Source organism: Micropterus dolomieu, linkage group LG15 (assembly GCF_021292245.1).
Source record: "Micropterus dolomieu isolate WLL.071019.BEF.003 ecotype Adirondacks linkage group LG15, ASM2129224v1, whole genome shotgun sequence".
NCBI classification, from domain to species: Eukaryota; Metazoa; Chordata; class Actinopteri; order Centrarchiformes; family Centrarchidae; genus Micropterus; species Micropterus dolomieu.
Window position 1 is genome coordinate 21,341,247 of NC_060164.1, and position 21,462 is coordinate 21,362,708.

The 21,462-nt window shown below is 40.3% G+C and overlaps 1 protein-coding gene across 3 annotated transcripts in view; it reads left to right on the top strand.

Moving 5' to 3' along the window:
* LOC123984138 (inactive phospholipase D5-like) overlaps positions 1–21,462 on the top strand; it is a 68,827-nt gene that overhangs the window by 32,439 nt on the left and 14,926 nt on the right. For 2 of the 3 annotated variants that reach the window (XM_046070844.1, XM_046070846.1), the window contains exon 2: positions 13,612–13,745. In XM_046070844.1, coding sequence (XP_045926800.1) covers positions 13,612–13,745 — 134 coding nt within the window. Of the gene's footprint in view, positions 1–10,761; positions 10,825–13,611; positions 13,746–21,462 lie in introns of those variants that run through there. The other variant, XM_046070845.1, reaches the window with a different exon arrangement.

Below are 21,462 nucleotides of genomic sequence, written 5' to 3' on the forward strand. Positions count from 1 at the left end.
AATAAGCCAGCCTGCAATAAGACTTTGACTACATGTGGCTGTGTAAAGGCAGATAGGCAGATTGTGTATAGTCTACATTTAAGTCCTAAAAGGTTTTACAGCCTTTGATCATCATGCATACAAAATCTCCCAAAGAAAAACTATAGACAAAAAAAGAAATCCTTGCATAATTTTTGTCAATAATAAACATCCCATCATCAATGCCTTGTAAGCCAAGGGCCATCTAGACCCTTGGGTGCATCGCAATTGTCTTTAATCACATCTGAGCTTGCAAGATCAAAACACATCAAAATAACGTGACACAGTGTGTAATTAACATAACACTGTGTAATTAACATAAAGCAAAGCAGAGCAATAATAAAGGCATCAGGAAGAAACAAGTGACATATTACAGGAAAAACTTTAATAACTAAGGGGAAGAACAAGATAAATGCAGACACCTCCATACAGAGCACAAGAAGTGAGTTTGAAAATGAATCTCATGTCATGGCCTTTTGAATCCCTAGATGTCAGCCCAGTTGAACACAGATTTTGTATCAATGTGTTAGACAACCACCATCAACACCAGATGAGGGGGAAATATTTTAGGAGAATGACGTTCATCGCTCCAGTAGAGTTCCATGCCTTACTAGGACACTTACTTGCTAATTACTAAGGAACTTGTTTTGTCCTTTAATTTGTCATTCAGACCTTTGAATTGCTGCCCACATCTCTGACTCATTCAGGTATTCAAATCGGTCTGTGTTGTGAAAACTATTTGCCCAGGTTAGAGAAACAATTGAACACTTATGAGTTTTGTAGGCAGGATTGAAATGGGGATTTCTATGTAGCTGGCCAGCTACCAAGCTAAATGCTACAGATTCCATTTTGACTTGAGCAAACAGTTCAGAATTTTGGGAAACACACATATTTACTTTCTTGCTGAGAGTAAGATGACAAGATATCACTCTCATGTCTGTATGCTAAATATGAAGCCAAAGACAGCGGTGGGTTAGCTTAGCTTAGACAGAATGGAAACAGGGGAAACACTTAGCCATGAACTCTAAAACTCACTAATTAATAAATGATATCTTGTTTGTTTAGTATGTTTGAAAACTAAAGTATAAGGGCTCTTTCTAATAACACGTCAGGCTGAATTAATGAAGTGAAACAAAATGGCAGTTCAGTTTTATTTACAGACTAACTGCGGAGAGGAATAATTCTAACATTTTTGGACCTGACATTAAATGTGCTTGCTTTGTTATCTCAGAGATAATGTGGCAGTACGGTAGGTGTCACTTTTCTTGTCAACATGAGATTTCATAGAATTACACTGGGTACATTGTTATATATACAAGTAAGTTATTTATTTATGACTTAACATCTTGTTGGTTAAATTAATTATGGCTACAAAGGTTTCTAGTAACAGTTCCTGTTCCACAGTCATCAACACAGAAGTGAGCAGATGCACAAGACTTGACAAAGCTGTCAAACAGACTGATAGTGGAAAATCTTCAAAGACATGTAGGTCTGGGCTTCCAGCCATTACAGACCCTATGCCAAGAATCTGGCCATCCATTTCTTTCTTTTATTTGACCAGCGGCGTCAAGCTGAGATGATCACTACTTTTTCAAATTAACCAGAGATGGAAAAAGGGCCCTCAGCCAACCAGCTACTGCACTTTGTAATTCAAAGTCAACTAGATTTGCTTTGTAGTCTTACAGATATGTCTTACTCATCCAAGAGGCTCCATCATTCTTCATCTAAGATTCTGTTAAACTTTGCACAGCATGGCCAGTTGTGTTTATTTTACTAGAAATCCCATGACCTGGACTACAGAGAATTTTCATAAACATTGCACCCTTTCTCTGTGAAGGCAACCCCTATTACTATGAAGTCACATCCAAGCTGCTGTGATTGTGCTTGAGTAAGCACAGATCTGTTTGACTGCTCATCCGGCTGGCAGAGCACTTGGGGCCCTGGGTACTCTCAGGAGACCTGTACAGACAATCAGAGGAGCACAGTGTTTCTCTGGAGAGGAGCACTCAATGTCTCTTTGCATAAGGCAGGAGCAGGCAGCAGCTCAAAGGTGACAAGCTATGACAGAATGAGTAGAGCAGCACACTGTCATGTCTTAGATAGAGAGAACCAGGTACATTATTGTGCTCCTCTGTCTTTCTCCCCAGATGTATTAAGTTTTCAGAGTGAAAAAGAAAAGAAAAAGTGATTAATGTTGAGCAGGGACCGATCAATTTTTGCATAAAATGCAAAAGAGAAATCCATGTGTGATCCTAGTATTTTGTCACCTTATGCATTCTACACACCTCCCTGAAGCTAGGAGGCTCAGACAGAACGTCCAACCAAACCAACCATTTTTATCCTTACCAAACACACATCAAACACCAAGCATCTAAATTAACTTATGTCTCTGTAATCACTGTACATGGCTGCAGTTATTGCCTTCCAGATATCTCTCCTCTGATCCTACACCGCAGTCCGACCAAGAAAGCTCAGCTCCAGCTCTGATCAGCTGTGGATCACTCAAATCACAAAAAACTCTCAGAGTTATTAGCCGGATAATAACAACAAACGCACCAATTTTCATATTCAGTTAGAACCGCTGACATACTTTTGTGGTTTTCGCTGTTTTCAGTCCAAAGCTGATTTCTGTGTGTGAAAAGATCGCCTGGGCTGCCATCTTGGTGTTGTGTTAGTAATCCCTGAGCTGTTAGGTTTCGTTTCTCTCGACAAAATGAAGGAGAGAAGAAGTGTTGCTTTGGTACAGATGGTCTTTATCGCTGTCTATAGGTCGACCTGTATGAGCGACACAGACATCCAATATATCAAACGATTCTTCTGCTTGGTACAAAGAGAAAGAGCCCACTTACAGCAGGATGTTCTGTTCTCAAGTTGTGGACCTGTAAAGCAAGGGAGTGCTTTTGGTCATAGGAATGGTGATCAGTATTCACTGTTTTTATCAATATTTCAATGTTTTATGTTATTTGGAACGTGGTCGTTTGGACAGAAGCAGTGTTTTGAAGAAAACTCCCACTGAAAGTGAACATATAAACAGTAAATATGGACAAAACATGGACATTCACCTGGTATATTTTAGAAAAATTGTTTAATAACTGTTCAAATCAAATTTACAGTTACAGTTGTATTCCAGGTGTGTTAGATATTCTGTTGCATTATGATGAGTTGGATGATGGTTTTGATGGTGCTATTGCTATTAAAATATAGATTTTATACCAGGTGAGGATGATAATATCATATTTTCCTTTATTCATCTCCATTTACTCTTTAATAGAAAAATAAATAGGTTCATTTACAGTTGATTCATATTCCTTAGCATCTGACCTATCAAAGGAGACCAGCATCTATGCCTAATGGTTGAGGAGTTATTACTGTCAGTCCCGACGGACTGAGCTTATACCCCAACTTGTTCCCTGACAGCAATATCATGAAGCAGTGATGGTGAAATGTCTTTGAAATTGCACATGGTATGCACAACAAATTGCAATATGCCTAATATACGGTACCGAAGGAAAGCATGAAAGGAAAATTATTCTCTTCAGTGCTCACTGGCTGAGAAGGAAATGCTATGACTGAATAACACATTAATACAACACTGTTCACATGTCACAGTAAAGAGCTGTGAAATAACTCCAAACAAACTGCTAGGCTTGTTCTACCTCAACCAAACATTTTACCGTTTGATTAAATGACCATTAATTTTAAAAGTTAACACTTTCTTCAGCCGGTGTGGCCATATACATATTCATACACTGTGCATGTAAAAAGACCATGAAGCACACAGAAATTCAACTTTGTTATTGTGCACCAATGTCCTTTGCAGCTGCCACTCCCCTGTCAGTCTGTATTTCTTTCTATGTCCATCACCTGTGTGCATATTCAGCCTTTCAAAAACACAGTGGCCAGCGTGTTCTGTCCTTTCTGATGCTCAGTCTTTCATTTTGAACACATACACCATACATATATTTTGACGGAATTGGAAAATTTCTAAACATTTATACCAACAAAATCTGTGTAGTGATGAAGTCATTAGTCATGAGAGTCATAAAAGGTAGCAGGTAATACTTTGAGAAATACAAAGGAATAGTCGGCCCATAACTCCCTGTAAAATGGTGAATTGTTGTACACTTTGGTTTTCGGACTGATTAACCAAAAATATAAAGTGTAAAGTTGTGAACTTTAGAGGTGTTAGTAGGCAGATTTTGTTATCTTTGGACAGAGTTGTAGTTCGTAGTTGGTATCCAGTCATTTTGCTAAGCTAAGCTAAGCTAAGCTAAGCGAAGTGAAGCAGCTGCTGGATGAAGCTTCATATTTACCATATAGAAATGAGATTGGTATTCATCATCTTATCTAACTATTCACCTGCAAGCGAATAGGCCATTTCCGAAATTGTAGAAAGCTTGCTTTTAGCAGGACATGAAAAAAATATTCCAGTCGCCAAAAGAGGACTTTAATACTGTAGAGGAACATATCCCTACTTTTATATTCATACCTACTTTTTATTTGGGAGACTTGGAATGATAAAATAATAATAATAAAATGAATACATTGAAAAGAGAGAGGAGAAACAGAAATAGAGATAAGAGACAGGACACAGACACCAACTCTGCCAGTAAACACAGTAGCCTACAATGATGAGCATAACTTTATGATATCTGGCTAAACTTTTTACACAGAGCTTAAAAGAGATGGCAAGTGAGAGAGAGAACCAACATACAATATATTGGAATTTAACTTCCTTCCCAGCATTTTGCTCCAAGCATCAAGCCACACACAGACACATACACACACATTTATATATATATATTTACACAAAACGAAACCTGCCTCCTTATCACTTACTTACAGCATGACAGCACACTTGTCTGATATTGCTCTGTTACTGTCACTCGTTCTACACCTCCAGCATTTGAAAGCTAATGCACGAAAAAAAAAAAAAAATCAAACTTTTTTTACTGTCACATTTACAATCGTACACAGTACAATGTATGCGAAATTCATTCTCTGCGTTTAACCCATCCTAATTAGGAGCAGTGGGCATGCAAGGACACACCAACACACAGAGGCTACTAATTATCTACAGTATATGTGTGTATGCTAGTACCTAATATCACCCATATATTAACTCATCCCTGTGTAACTCCTAATGTGTTTATTGCTGTGATTGTGTCTTTATTAAACATTCTGTGAGACAGAGAAATGATTGAAGAATTACATTTAATAAAGATTCCAGATCTGACTCAAACCCAGGATGTACCACGTTATTGAACTGATTGAATTCAACTAATTAGTGGTGGTGAATGCTGTTGTGGTAACACTGGCCTTGAACTCAGATGTGAACTCAGCTTTGGATGTTGTACAGCTTGTTTTTACTGGTGCAAAAGTCTGAAGATAATAAAGTTTCATTGGAAACTACTGTCACTCAGTTCCACTTCTTCTTGGGCCGTGTCCACCTTTACACCTTTAAAATGTTTGAAGTTTGTGCCTGTGTTTGTGTTTTCAAAGTTCACTGTCCACATCGAAACACCAAAACAGTTACAAAAAAGGTATAGGCGCACATCACATGAGCTAGCAGTGTAATGCCAGATCACGTGGCAATCATACTTAAAGGATCTTTATAAACATCTATCTTATCCTTTACCACACTACAATGACAGACCAGCATTATGTTCAAAAAATGCCAACCAAAGCTGAATAAGCTTTAAATTTCCCACATTTATCCGATCTGCTGCCATGCTTCGTAATATTCAGATTGACTTGACTTAGTCGTATTACATTCATGTAACTTCATCAGTGTTGCTTGATTCTGATAAATCAACTATCGTGCAGAAGCCAAGAATGCAATTTCACCAGGCAGCTTTGAGGTGTATATGTGTGTGTGTGTTTCATCATCCTTTTCCTCTGCAACTGCTTCTCCAGATCCCTGCTAGGCATGTTGAATAGAACCATGACAACTTCAGATGAATAACCATGGAAGTGCTTGTGTGGAGGAGACATTGTGTCACTGGTGAAGATCAGCAGCAGTGTGAACATTGTATATCACCTGAACGTAAACACTACAGTCAGCCGATATGGTTACATATGTATTGTGTGCATATATGTCACTATTAGCGTGATTAGATGTTGTCAGTTGTCCAGCAGCTGTGTGACACCGTCTGCTTTTCACAGTGTAAACATCTTATTTATCTAAAATGTATATTTACATTTCATTGAAAACACTTCCACTAATGTTTGGTTCTCCTAATTTACCTGTTGGGCCACAGAAAATGAAAGCTTTGAGCTTACTCAAAACTAGTCCGAACGTTGGGTTGATTTGGTTTATCAAAGATGCTAGCAAAGCAACACAATACATAAAATCTGCACAGCAGAGTCATCAGATAGGTCGGACCATCGTGTTTAACTATATATCTTGAAATGACTTGGAAGTGACTATTAGGTTGAGCAACATCATGGTGATTTGGTCTATGGTCAGTGCACAGAATGCTCCATAGTTCAACATGTTTATTTATTTATAGAGCCCAGATAAGAGAGATATTTTGGTAGTCTTGAGCAAGTACTTGGCTGTAACGAGTTTCTGATACAGATAATGTGCTTACTGTTTCTGTTGTCAAAACTAATGCCTATATAGAAACGTGTTTGTGTGGTGCAACCCATTTCAGTTTAGCAATGCACAAATCTCCATTTTAAATTGAACACTTTACTTTTCACCACACTAGTTGGTTAGTTTTGAGTATTTTGTATAGAAAACCATCTCTTTTCTCTTCCAATAAAATGTAAAAATAGTTTTCATGACTCATTTTGACCTGTAGGAGGTGTGTGTTTGGATTTCAACTGGTGCAATGTAGTAGAGGTTTAATTTATTAATTTAATACTTGTCTTGATCTAACAACCCAGGTGAGGGAGGTGTGGGTGGAAGTAAACACTTCTTCAGCTTCATATCTTTCCACAGCTCCGTATATCACAATTGCAATGGTGGAGATGTGTGACCCCATGGCTTGTTAAAAAAAAGTGATGTCGGCACAGCTTGAGCGCTGAGATGATCTGATCTAAATAGGTTGGTTTTATCAGCCAGCTGACATGTAACAAGCTTCACCTCTTTTTAACAGGGCTGGCATCAAAGGATCCTTTATCGTCTTAACAAAATCAACGGCGTCCTTACCATTGGTGGTCTGTGCATCCCAACTCAAAGGTCCACTTACTAGCTTTTTCTGAGCTTTAACTGCATCCCACAATCTTCATGAGTGTTTGGAGCTGGCTAAGGTGCCATCAGGTGACATAAGTGTGAAACATCACCCTATAACAATTAAAACTGCCTCATGTCACATTTATATTAAAGAGGTGCATGTCTGAAAGGAACTTCAGTTATAGTGAGCGACAAGAGATTCAGCCCACAACACTGGATAGACTTGTCCACACCTCTGTCTTTCATTTTCTGTGGCTAAGATAAATTAGGTCTCCAACCCAAAGTTTGTGATTTAGATGAATAAGGTGTTCAGTCTCCAGCTCCCCCTGTCTACATGTCGAGGTATACTTGGGCAAGATACTGAACCCCAAATTGCTCCCTTTGGCAAAGCGATTAGTGTGTGAATATGTATTAATGTCTATATTTGTTTCTGATGGCAGAGGCACCTCAGCCTCTGAATGTGATGTAGTGTAAAGCGCTTTGAGTGGTCGGAAAGAATAGAAAGGCGCTATACAAGTACAGACCATTTACCATGTCTCCAGCCTCTTGCCGCCTGCTCTTACACTCTACAATAGCCAGGACTATGGGCATTGTAAAGCCTGAAGTCACCAGCAGCAAACATATCACAGGGAAAGGTCTTTGAGCATCCGCATCAGCTGCAAAGATTAATTATCCAATCTGACAATGTGACAAAAGACCACTAGCTCAATGTTGGTTTGTAGATATTTAATCTCCTGTGCACCAGTATTGGCTGCTATGACTCAGTGTTTGATTATCAGTCAGTCCTGACCCAATCACTGACATGCTACACTTTCCATCCAATACAATGACAAATGCCTCAACTGCCTCTTCGCTTCCTCTTTTTCTTGTCCTTTCCCTTTCTTTTTCTCTGCACTACAAACAAGTCTGTCAAAATTCATCCTGCCACAACTGTTGTGGTGACCATGAGCTCTACCCGTCCTCATAGCATCCATATTGCAGTGCCCCTAGCGAGCATAAGACAAACTAAATATGGCTTTGTCGTTCATCATTCTCCCAGATTTCTGTTGTGATGTTAGTGTGACTACTACTTCCCTCTGAGCAGCATGGCCCCTTGTTCTCACAATGCCTGGACAAAGAGGAAACACTCATAAGAGGATAATTGGGCCCCTGACGCTTTTCTCAGGCTGTACTGTGGAGAACTCATTCTGCTTCTGCGTAGGTGCACAATTTCCTTAAATGTGCTTCCAAAGCCGCAGAGGCCATATGACTTCAGCGTGTTGACAACCCATCAGCTCACTGCAATATTTCTTGTGTCATTCTGCTTTGCATCAGCACGCTACATGGTAACACAGCAGCACATAGCAGGACATCATTAGACAATCACTGCACTATGTCCTCTCAAACTCTGTAAAGCAGATTATTTTCCATCTCACTTGTAAATCATCAACAGACAGTAAACGGCATATTAAAATCACATCTTATCTTAAGGTATGCCCATCAGATGTATTAGTATCAGTGCGGTAAATTTATTGATCTTCTGAGCACTGACCATAGACCCCCGTCCCCGTCCCCGTCCCTTGCTCTGATCTGAGAATATAAACATCCACCCTCTCTGGTCTGTCCTTCACCTCTGTCTGCATGTCTTTGTGGCCAGAGAAAGTAACAGTGACTTTGTATTTGTTTTTGTATTTGTGTGTATGTGTGTGGGGGTCTGGCACCATGCCATCCATCTTGTACAGCTTTTTTTAGATGGACTCCTGGGAGATTTTTTAAAAACAGCCAGCAAGCAATCTCAGTAAATCATGTTATTTATGACTCCTTTTTCTGGATTGGAATTTCCTAGCATGTCTCTGTATGTAACTGTAAACAGCCACAGTGACTCTTGACAGCATGGACACATAAATAGAGTACCAAAGTTTGCATATGTTAGCTGAGCAAAAAAGAGTAGAGTGGGATTCATAAGTTTAGAGTTATTGCTTAAGTGATGATACTGAATGGCTGTTTCAGTGTTCAGTTTGCAGTGAGGCAGCAACATGGGGCAGGCAGCAGTGTTTTACCATTAGCTACCCCATTAGCTGGTTAGTACTACCTCTGATTAGATTAGAAACAACTTTTTTGTCATTATGCAGAGAATGGGTACAGAGCTAATGAAACGCAGTTACAATCTAACCAAAAGTGCTGGAATATTTTTCCAGATGGGTGCAGTTATGCTATATCTTACAATATGTACAATAGAGTTACAATATACAGATATTATACAGTAGCCTATGGCATTTGTAAATATATTAAAAATGTATAGAAGAGAAGTGGACAGAGTTAGAGAATGGAGAGTGAAAATGTAAGGATGTATGTACAGTATGAAAAGCAATCTATACATATAGTATGGTATAGTATTGGTATAAAGTCGGTTAATGCACAGTAACATTATTTAACATTGTAGGGGTATAGTCTGTGCAACAAAATGTTAAATAGCGTAGGGGTTCAGTCTGTGCAAAAATATGGTCACTGCACAAGTTACATTTTTATTTGTTACTAGATTCTTCATCTGTAATACATGAAATATTTTGTCACATTCATGAATAAAAGGTGTGATATGGCAAGAATAACTATCCTAGTTGTATAACTTGTACTATAACTATAAGTTGTAAATTAAATAGTAGGGTTAATAAATAATTACACAATTATATACAGACACAATTGTATATTTCGATTAGTAAAGGTTATTAGTATACACTCAATTTAGCTACCTGCATGTCTTTTAACAGGGGGAGGAAGGAATTATTTTAACTGAAATGCTTTAATTAATTTACTTTGTTATCTTATATAGTTCTCAAACCTTTTGTTTTTCTGACTGGCAACATCTGGTTCAAGATTGAGTATAAAATGTTCATTGAATAAAGTTATGGTTATAAATTCATGATTTGCTGAGGAGCAAATGTTATGTGAACGAAGAGTTAAATTGAGTTGCATCACTATGGAAGCTTAATGCATTCACTTAAGAGAAAAAAAATCTGCTCTGTTTTTCTGAATTAATGAGATACCTCAAAATCCTGCGAGAAGCTCTCATCTGCATGGAGTAGGCTACGGTTGCTGATGCTTGGCCTATATGATTTCAAGTATGCCATGTATATTACTAAAAGATAGGGGCATCTCTCAATGTTTCAAACCCAAACCACAATAAAACTGGATTAAACTAAACAAGCGGGACATGTTTGCGTCCATGAAATCAAGATAAATGTTAGCTTCTCTTGGGATTTTGAGGCATCTTGCTAATTCAGAAAAACAGAGCAGAATCTTATTTTTCCCATGAACACTTATCTCATAATTCTGAGATAATTATCTTGTTAATTCAAAAAATTTTCATCACAAGTGTCACTAGTTTTTGTAGCGGGACTCGACAGAGTCACAAGAATGCATCAAACTAATGTGCTTGTTAATCATATCACAGGTGTGTGTGGGGGCCAAAAACACCTGTGAGGCAGGCTACTTCCTTCCCTTGCAGGGTCGGACCTCTCGTGTATCTTCCATGATGATGCACATAAGCATCCAACCAGATGTGGTATGGAGACCCACCTCCATAGTTGCTTTTATTGTATATGGTCCAGCAGATGAGTGACAGATTGGATTTAACCTCCATTTACCCGGTTAGTGTTTGCTGAGTATGCTTTTGTTAAGTGCCTGGTTTTCTTTAACAGCAGATGTTCAGAGTTGGAGATGAATGTTTCTTTTTTTTCCCCTGTCACCTACATTTTTTCAGTCAGATCTGTGATCATTCCTTTGACCTTCATGCTGCTGTCACCCTTTTTTAGCCAGACACAGAGGATTAACAGTGAATGGGTTATGTGAGATGATTGTGCCTGCACATATGAAATAGGTATATCCCACCTACCAGCGCTGCCAGGAAATAGAAAACACAATTCCCATGTCAGACATCAGCTCAGACAGATGGTCGTGTGAGACTGAGAGTGTGAAGCTGATTATCCCTGCTAGTGCCTCTTTGGTCTACTGGGAGCACTCCGATGACTGGTAGATTAATTTAATTCCCACATGAGAAACTATGGGCTTAAATGTGTTTAGCAACAATAAACATAACAAAATAACCAAGGCTTTGTGTTTGTGCAGCTCACGGAGGTCAATGGTTCACAGTATAAGATTTGTCTCTGAGGATAATGAGTGGAGTCTAGCTGACTGTGCTAATGATCTGCTGTGTTGAAGGATAATTAGTTTTGTCTCTTCCAGCGGGTTTCAAAGGCATCAAAATACATTTTTCATTGTTTTACAAATAGTTGTGGCGTTTCCCAGGAGCTGGGTCAAATCTGCTAAGGCTGCAATAGATTCTGTGTGGTTGTCTTCAGTGCAGGTTTGATTGGTTAAAAATGTAAATGTAATACAATGAAATATATACTACAAATTCTCCAGCAGAGATGTTCCATAGACCCTTTTCACTGCAACATTTTGATATGTCATGGCAGGAAAAACCCTTTATTACCATTAATAACGATTGTATTACATTTTCCACACATGCAGGCTCGCTGACATGGCTTTGTCAGACAAATAAATCAAGAATTAATGTTATTAGTTACACGTGTGTCTTTCCTTTCTTTTATGATAAGTCCAAATACAGTATACAGTCTGCTTTGAAAACAATCCTGTCTAACAGAAATGTATATTAAGCTACTTTGCAACAGCGTGTATCTGCAACGTCATAACTTGTTCGCACAGAACATATCTGCAAAATGTTGATTGACAATCCATTTCATTTGTTTTCCCTATATATGCCCTTGTAGCAAATACAGCATAATTAATGTTTTCATGGTTAGGTTTGGGTACTGAAAGCACTTGGCTAAGGTTAGAGAAAGATTGTGGTCAATACTGACATGAAGACATGACTTGTTTACTGATAAAACCACAGTCTTCCCATAAACTCAACCAAAGTGTCCCACAACTCAAAAAAGCAGTACAAAGCAGGACTTAAACATAATTTCAAGGAGACAGGGTTAGTGAACACGGTCTGTTCTATTCTCAGTTTTCAAGCTTGTTTGCTACAGAAAATGAAATCTCTCTCACAGAGCCACCAGAGCACCACCAACATGCTAATTACATGAGCTGATGTTGCAGCTTAGACAAGGGTCAATGTCATGAAGGTGAGACAAAATGAACCTGCTCAAGGCACAGGTGTTATAGTCTTAGAGATCATACAGTGGTTATGTCTTAAATTAAACCCAAAGCATAGCATTATGAAAGAGGTAATAAAGGAAGGACATGCAAAATGAACTTTCTATAGTCGAAAGTTTATCAGATATAACAAAAGAAATCCTTGAACTGGTAATACTTAATATCCTACAGCTTCTCAGGATCATATATTTTATTGCTGGTAAATTCAAAATAGCTGTAAATGTCTCTATCTTCATTTACTGTCTTGAGTATAGTATGATTTTAATATAACACAATGCAAGAAAGTACTTTAAACAATTATTTGCTGTTTTTTCCACCAATCCTCAAAATGTCCACAAACCCCCAAGGAAATAGTTGTAGCAGGAAGCAGGAACTCTTCCCACCTCCTGTCAACAATAATGGATATTTTCTTTTATCAGCAGAGTAATTTTTCAGAGATATTTTTTTCAAATAACTGGTCACTAATACATGAGCAAAAACCACATTTTGGTGTGGGCATTTGTGCCAAACCTAGATTGCCATACAAAATAACATAATTATAGTATACATCCTGTTTAATATGATCATAAATCTCACTTTTTAAGCCTCTTAATGAATGTATTTTTAGCACTATCCTGTAAACAGACACTGTTGTGTTGACCAAATACACAACAAATAAATATATTAAACAGGCTACAGCATTCATTAGAGTTGGACAATAAGAGCTTGCTGATTTTCTTTTCTCACTAAAAAGCAAATTTAAGCTTAATATTTCACCATTAATTATCTAACAGAAGTTCTGAATGTATTGCATGTTATTAGTGAAAACCAGTTAGTCATCTTGTGGGTCACATACTCTGTAAGCAGATGGACTGAGGTGAGCTGGTGGATGAGTAACAGCTGTGAATTAGTCTCCTTCACATCCTCACTGGCCTTGTAGAACATGTTGACCCTAAATTCTGTCTCAACCATATGAGATAATTTGGACTTTATCCAAATATCTAAGGTAATGGCTAAAATGTCCTTTTTTTTAAGTTTGTTTCATTGATCACTTTATTTTCTTTTTTCTGTCTCACTCCGCTCTCTACTCTTTGTCTTTTCATTACTCCTGCCTCATGTTCTTTCTCTCTACATGCTTGTGTCCATCTAATGTTATGACCTGCTGAGCTGTTTACTCAGCCAGCTAATGGGAACCAAGGTTGGGGCACTATGGTCTTGTTTTTACAGTACTGTCAAAAACATGGAAATCAATGTCGTTCTCCTTCTCTCTCTTGCAGTCTCAGCAGAAATGCATTATGATCTTTGCCTTGGTGTGCTGCTTCGCCATACTGATGGCATTGATTTTCTCAGCTGTGGACATTTGGGGCGATGAAGACGGGATCACAGAGGAGAACTGTAGCAAGAACTGCAGGTGAGAACTGCAGAACCACAAACACACAATACATTGTCAGTGGTTCCCAATGTGTTTTGGCTTGAGCCCCCTCCTGACAAGTTCTGGCCTTAGTTAAAACAATGCAAAGGGCTGCGTTGGTGGGGTTGTGTTGCTTCATGGACCAGTGGAATGAAATTCAATTTGATTTTAATTAATTGACTTATCAGAAACATATATAACAGGTCATGCACTGTGACAAATACATATGCTTTGAAAATGTCAAGGATCACAATAAAGTTAAAGAAAAACTTATTTTCATTCTGGTTCTCTAATCTACAAAGTCCGGTTTGAGAAACAGATCAGTGATTTTGCCTCATTGGCACCTTTTTTTCTCCATACATCCAATTGTGTCTATATTGTTTTGTGCCCATGATGCTAATTATTTATGAGAAGTTTACTACATAAGAGTAGGATATGAAAGTCACGTCAGCCACAGTATATAATAAATTACAGTCAGTTTATGTTTATGCTCATTCAACTTTATTCAAAACTATCTGCTTCCAAGGAGTCATACTGTGTCCGAGAAGTTTCATTATTTTAAGGAGCTACAATGTGTACAGCAAAACATTAGAACAAAAAACAAATGCATTGTAATAAAAATATCTTTTGAGATTATGGTTGACATGAATTGGGACGTTATAACTGGTCACTAACTCTACGGGCTTCCATAGTTAGAAACTCTGATTGTTTTAGCTCATGTTGAAATCTAGCAGGTCTAACTCACTGGCACACGATATAAACTGCAGTGTAGAGGCTGCTGACCCCATGGCATTGCTTGCATTATTCCCTCAACCTGATCCTATTGTGTTCTTCCCCACTGAAATGATTACCAGGCTCTTCTGAAAGTTACTTTATACTAGACTTTAGCACATTTCTACAGTCTGTTTAAGTTTTAAGACACCCAGACAAAAATCCTGAAAACCACTGCATTATGTCCTTGTGGTCCAGAGTGAAACTGGCTGATACAGCAGTCCCTGTTCTCTCTGCTCTCCACTTCCTACTGGTTCCCCTTCATTAGACTCGTATCATGAAATTTACCATTCAGCCTTGAATCACTTCCCTCTCTCTTAAAGACAACTCTAATTGGCACTCCCTCTTCCACTCAAGGCTGAAAGTGTAATTCCAACTTGTAAAGCTTAATTGGACTCTTCCCCTGCTCTGACGGACCCCTAAATCTTAGGGGTAGAATGAGAGATAAATACAAGGCTGAGGCAGGGATGATTGGAAGTGAGGGTGAACCAGATGGAGGGAGAGGAAGAAGATGATATCAGGGTAGATTTGGAGTTGGAATGAGTGAGCGATGAATAGATTCATCAGCTGTTATCGGCTTGCTGTCTGTGATGACGGGGTGGGGGCTTGCAGTTCAAGACTTAATTCCCAACAAATTTCAGAAATGTGTGCTGTCATTTTTATTCAGATCCCATAAGCCTAATGATGCAGTTTTACTGTGATATGAATAATTTAAAAGACCTATGAGGTGTGCAAGTGTAGCATAATTCATGATTTCATAAAGTATTTTGCTCAAAGCAAGTTGCAGTGCAAAATAGGAAAAGTGATAGATTACTGAGACTGACATATTTCTAATGAGGTGCACTGAGGCTTCCTCATGCTCACATAACTTTCTAAAGGTGCTTGTAATTCATCAGAGGAAATGTATGTAAAGGTCATTTTTTACACCAAGAGTGTTCACACTTGCTTGAAAATGATCCAGTAATTAACTTACAAATGAAATCCAGGACTACTGAATAATCTAAATACAGAAGACTGATCTGCCTTTTTGCCTTGGTGTGCAGCCATTAGTCTCCTTACACAGAAAAAAAAAACTCTTAGCTGCTTTTTTGTTTGTGATGTTGTAATTTAGCCATGTCACACACAGCTGGTTGTATATTATATATTAACTCTTTTTGCCTGAATAATGCTAATTCTTTCATCAAAGGGACAGGAGTCCTGAGATGGGCTGCTGCTACTGTGTGTCTGTGGGAGGAAAAAACAGTCACGCTAATGCAGGCAGTTGCTCCATGTATTTGTCTGACAGTACAAACACATAATTAATTTGATTAGATTGCTGTCATCTGATTGTATCCAAATGACTGAAGTCTAATGTATCTCTGATGTACAGCTGTTATTGTCTGGTATCAGACGGCTGACAAACAGCTTAGTATTGATCTACAGTTTCCCTAGGGAAGGGCAGAAACAATGCTTGGAGAACCAGACTTGTCGCTTCCCCAACTTTGTTTAGCTTTAAGCACCACCTGAACAGTCGGCTGCTGAAGCATACAACATTTAAAAATATTTTTGAGAGCAAACGTTCCTTCCTTCCATTAGGTTTTAAAAATAGGTTCCTGCAGCTTAGGGCTGTCACTTTTTCAAAAAGTTGAGTTCAGAAACAAAATCAGAAAGGTATGTGTGCACATACGAGGAATTTTGACACAGGATTGTACACGGCTCACGATGTGCTGACTCATACAATAATACAATAACACAATGTTAAAATCAGACTGTTAGGAATGTGGTTTTGTGTTCTGTTTTTGGTTCTGTGTTTCTTTGTGTAGTCTTGTTTAGTTAGTCCTTTAGTGTTTACTCCTGGTCTTGTATTCTCTGTTTATCTTTGTGTATTCCATTGTTCATTTACTGGTTCTGTTCAGCTCTCTTTGTACCAGTCTGTCATGTGTTATAGATTGTTCCCTGCATCTTAGCTCCTGCATCTCACCCCTGTGTCTTAGCTCCTAGTTTCATGTCTTAGTGTTTACTTCTGGTCTGTGTTCTTATGTGTTATTTTGCCCATGTCTAATCTGAGTTTTGTTTTGTGCTTGCTTCAGCCTGTGGTCCTTGTTGTTAATGTATGGTGTTTTGCATCTGTAAGTGTCTCTCTGTTCCCCCCTGCTGTCTCTCTGCCTACCTTGTTAGCCCTGATCCCATTCACCTGTGTTGCTCCCGCCCCGCTCGTTAGTCCGTGTGTGTATATGCCTGCTCTTGTCTTCAGTTTTGGTCACATCACACACAAAAACAAAACAATATAGACAGATTGAGACAATAGCAGAGTGAAAAGGATGAGAAATTATTATTATTATTATTATTATGTACATGTTGGAGGTGGATGTGATATACAGGTACACATACATATACACGTATACATGTACACAGTGCGATACCATAGTGCAAAGGATGCTGGAATAAATAATGTATTTGAGGTAGGTGGATTTGCTATGCAGAATCAGAATCAGAAGGAGCTTTATTGCCAAGTAGTGTTTTACACATACAAGGAATTTGCTTTGGTGTTAAGGTGCTACACGCAGACAGACATACAGCTGACATAAATAGATGTAGAAATATATAAATATGTAATAAACAAATGCAAGTTATATAAGAATAACAGAAGAATAGAGAAAAATAAATCCCGGAGTACTGAAGTGATGGAAGATTGAATGCAGAGCGAATGATACGCTGCAGTCTGCCCTTGTCCCTGGCAGTGGCAGCAGCGTACCAGATGGAGATGGAGGAGGTGAGGATGGACTCGATGATGGCGGTGTAGAAGTGCACCATCATTGTCTTTGGCAGGCTGAACTTCTACAGCTGCTGCAGAAAGTACATCCTCTGCTGGGCCTTCTTTGTGAGGGAGGTGATGTTCAGCTCCCACTTGAGACCATCATTTCGATGGTGCCCAGGAAGTGGAAGGAGTCCACAGTGGCGACGGGGGAGTCACTCAGGATTATGGGTGACGGTGTGGCTGGGCTCTTCCTGAAGTCCACGACCATCTCCGCTGTCTTCAGAGCGTTGAGCTCCAGACTGTTCTGGCCGCACCATCTGGTGACCAGATGGTCAATCTCCCACCTGTAGGCAGACTCATCCCCACAAGAGATGAGCCCAATAAGGGTGGTGTCGTCCGCAAACTTCAGGAGCTTGACAGACTGGTGTCTGGAGGTGCAGGTGTTGATATGCAGGGAGAAGAGCAGAGTGGAAAGAACGCAGCCTTGAGGGGAACCGGTGCTGATGGTCCTGGAGTCAGAGACATGTTTTCCCATCTTCACGTGCGGCTTCCTGTCTGTCAGGAAGTCTGTGATCCACCTGCAGGTGGAGTCAAGCACGTTCAGCTGAGAGAGCTTGTCCTGCAGCAGGGCCGGGATGATGGTATTGAAAGCACAGCTGAAGTCCACAAACAGGATTCTGGTGTAGGTTCCTGGGGAGTCCAGGTGCTGGAGGATGTAGGGCGATGTTTACTGCGGCGAGCTGCAGGGGGCTGCAGGGGGTCCAGGAGTGGGTCTGTGATTGATTTAAGGTGGGACAACACAAGGCGCTCAAAAGACTTTACCACAGAGGTCAGGGCGACGGGTCTATAGTGATTTAGTCCCATGGTCCTTGGTTTTTTGGGGACAGGGTTGATGGTGGAGGCTTTGAAGCAGGCTGGCACATGGCATGACTCTAGTGAGGTGTTAAAAATGTCTGTAAATACCAGAGACAGCTGATCAGCACAGTGCTTCAGTGTGGATGGGGAGACACAGTCCGGCCACGCTGCTTTGCGAGGTTTCTGCCTCCTGAACAGTCTGACGTCACTCTCTAGGATGGTAAGAGAGGGGGAGGAGGTGGGGGATGAGATGGTGGACTGTGGCTGGTCAGTGGTGTGACGGGGGATGGTGTCAGGTCTGTCCTATTGTCTTTCAAAGCGACAGTAAATCTGGTTCAGCTCGTGGCAAGGCATGAGTCGTTCAAGGAATGGGGGGATTTAGGTTTGTAGCTGGTGATCTGTCTGAATCCTCTCCAGACAGAAGCAGTATATACAATATGAAAATATAACAATATGAACAGTATGAACAGCTCTGAAATAGAAAATGATGAATAAATAATAGCGGTAACCTGTAAACAGGTGGCTGATTAGAGACAGAGTTACTGGGTTATTGCAAGGAATTCTTCCTGACACTGTGAGTCAGAAATCAGCTGTTCATCAGAGTGATGGCTTGTGGGAAGAAACTGTTCCTGAGTCTGTTGGTTTTGGCGTACAGTGCTCTGTAGCGCCTACCAGAGGAGAGAAGCTGGAACAGGTTGTGTCTGGGGTGAGATGGATCTGCAGTGATGTTTCCTGTCTGTTTCCTGAGTCTGGAAATGTATATTATGAGCTGGCGCAGGACGTACATCCTCTGCTAGGCCTTCTTGATGATGTTGTCAGTGTTGGGCTCCCACTTTAGGTCTTGGGACATAGTGGATCCCAGAAACCTGAAGAATTCCCCAGCAGACACAGGACTGTTGAGAATGGTGATTGGGGGGCAGAGTAGGGGGGCTCCTCCTAAAGTCCACAATCATCTCCACAGTTTTGAGCGTGTTAAGCTCTAGATTGTTCTGACGGCACCAGAGAGCCAGCTGATCAACCTCCCGTCTGTAGGTCGACTCGTCACCGTCCCGGATGAGGCCGATGACCGTTATGTCGTCAGCAAACTTCAGGAGTTTGACAGATGGGTCTCCTGAGGTGCAGTCATTGGTGTTGAGGGAGAAGAGCAGTGGGGAGAGCATACACCCCTGGGGGGCACCAGTGCTGATAGTCCGGGTGCTGGATGTGATGTTACCCAGCCTCACCTGCTGACTCCTGTCAGTCAGGAAGTTTGTGATCCACTGACAGGTGGAGGCACAGTGAGCTGGGTGAGTTTGGTGCTGAGGATGTCCGGGATGATGGTGTTGAACGCCGAGCTGAAGTCCACAAACAGGATCCTTGCATATGTCCCTGGAGAGTCCTTCAGGTGGGCCAACACCAGTCTTTCTAAGGAATTCATGACTACGCATGTCAGGGCGACAGGCCTGTAGTCATTCAGACCAGAGATGGAGGGTTTTTTGGGGACTGGGATGATTGTGGAGCGTCTGAAGCAGGAGGGAACTTCACACCGCTCCAGTGATCTGTTGACGATCTGTATGAAGATGGGGGCCAGCTGGTCTGCACAAATTTTCAGGCAGGATGGTGACACACCGTCTGAGCCAGGAGCCTTCCTGATCTTCTGCCTCTGGAAAAGCTGGCGCACATTCTCTTCACAGATCACGAGTGCAGGTGAGGGGTGGTGAGAGCGGGGGTGACAGCGGGGCAGTGGGGGAAGGTGATTGTTTGAAGATGATGTTGGAGTGGGGGAGAGGTGAGACTGTGGGCTTCTTAAACCTACAGTAAAATCCATTCAGCTCGTCAGCCAATTGTTGAGTACAAGCAGTGTTGGGGGATTTTCAGCGTAGCTCCACTCAGCTGCTTTGACCTCTTTAGTTTGTATTTATGTGTACTTTGTTCAAATTTGAACACAATCTATGTAAGTGTAATATGTGAGTCTGAGACACAGTGTTATGGTTGTCCTATAAGCATGTGTGGCCACTTTTACTTGTCCCAACAAGTCACGTATTAGCAGGCTAACGTTAGCTTTGTCAGTACATCTAGCTAGTTCCATTTAATAGTTGGCAGTTAACTTTGTCAGTAAACTAATCTCCACTTTGTAAACGCCTACATTATAACTAGACTAAATTTGCCAGGACACAAGTGCAGAGAACACACCACTGGTGCAATTTTGAACATCAAAAACCTCATATAGATCAGTGCTTAAGCCAACACAAAACAAGGACAGCTACTGCCAGAATAGGCAGAGAAAAAGAACTAAACAAGCCACAAAAATTAGGCTACTGAACTAACCAAATAACTCTGGACTGGAGTGAAAGTAGCTTGGCATTGACAGCTCAGCTACCAGTATCTGGAAAAACAATGTATCCAGTATAGTCTGTAGTGAGCTAAACAGGTCTGGCACAGGATGAGGCTGATTAGTCAAGGCAAACTATTGGCCATCACTCAAAATGTCAGGGAACACACAGGACAGCTGTCGACACAGATATGGAACAATGTATTCAACGAAGTACATGCATTCTACATTCATTTTCACAAAACACAGAGGTTCTTTTTAAAATAAATATAATATATTTTATAATAATAATATATAATATTTTTTTTACCATGGCAATATTGTTTTGGTTGTACTTGATAAAACATTGGACATTTAGCTTTAAAACAAACAGCATGCAGGGAGCTGAACAGCAGCAGCTCCTGTGATACCCATATTAATGTCCTTGCTGCTGTGCACCCAGAGTTCAGCGCAGCTCATGAGGGGAGTGGATAATTTATATCAGATGTCAGGTGCTGACTCTGGCACACTGGGATTTTTCAGCATAATCCCATGTTGTTACTCTAAGCGTACGCACAGACGCGCACAAACAATATCACAAGCTTTTGCATGTAACTGCCACTATTACATCCATTACTTAACACGCTGGCTCATTTCTGCTGTTTGTTTAGTATGTAAATTGCTCTGTGGTAGTGTGAAATATGTTCTTGTGTTCTGTTTTTTGTAATGAAGGAGAGTTCTTCATTTGTAAGATAATGAATCTGAGATCCAACTGTGTTCAACAACCACAGAGCGAAGATGGTAACCCATTATCATTCAGAGAGTGAGGGACTTTATATTCAGACACACTCTTTCTCTTTCTTTCTGTCTCTCTTGTTGTCTCATGTATGCACAAACACATACACCGTAAAATTTACACCACTTATTTATTATTGGCAGCTGGGGCCGAATCACACTCATTAGTGCACAGATGAGTTACAATGGAGGAGACCAGCAGTGAACACCACAGGCTGCATAAATCAGCTGCCTCCCTGCTTCTCCACTTTTAATACCAAAGCCTGCCT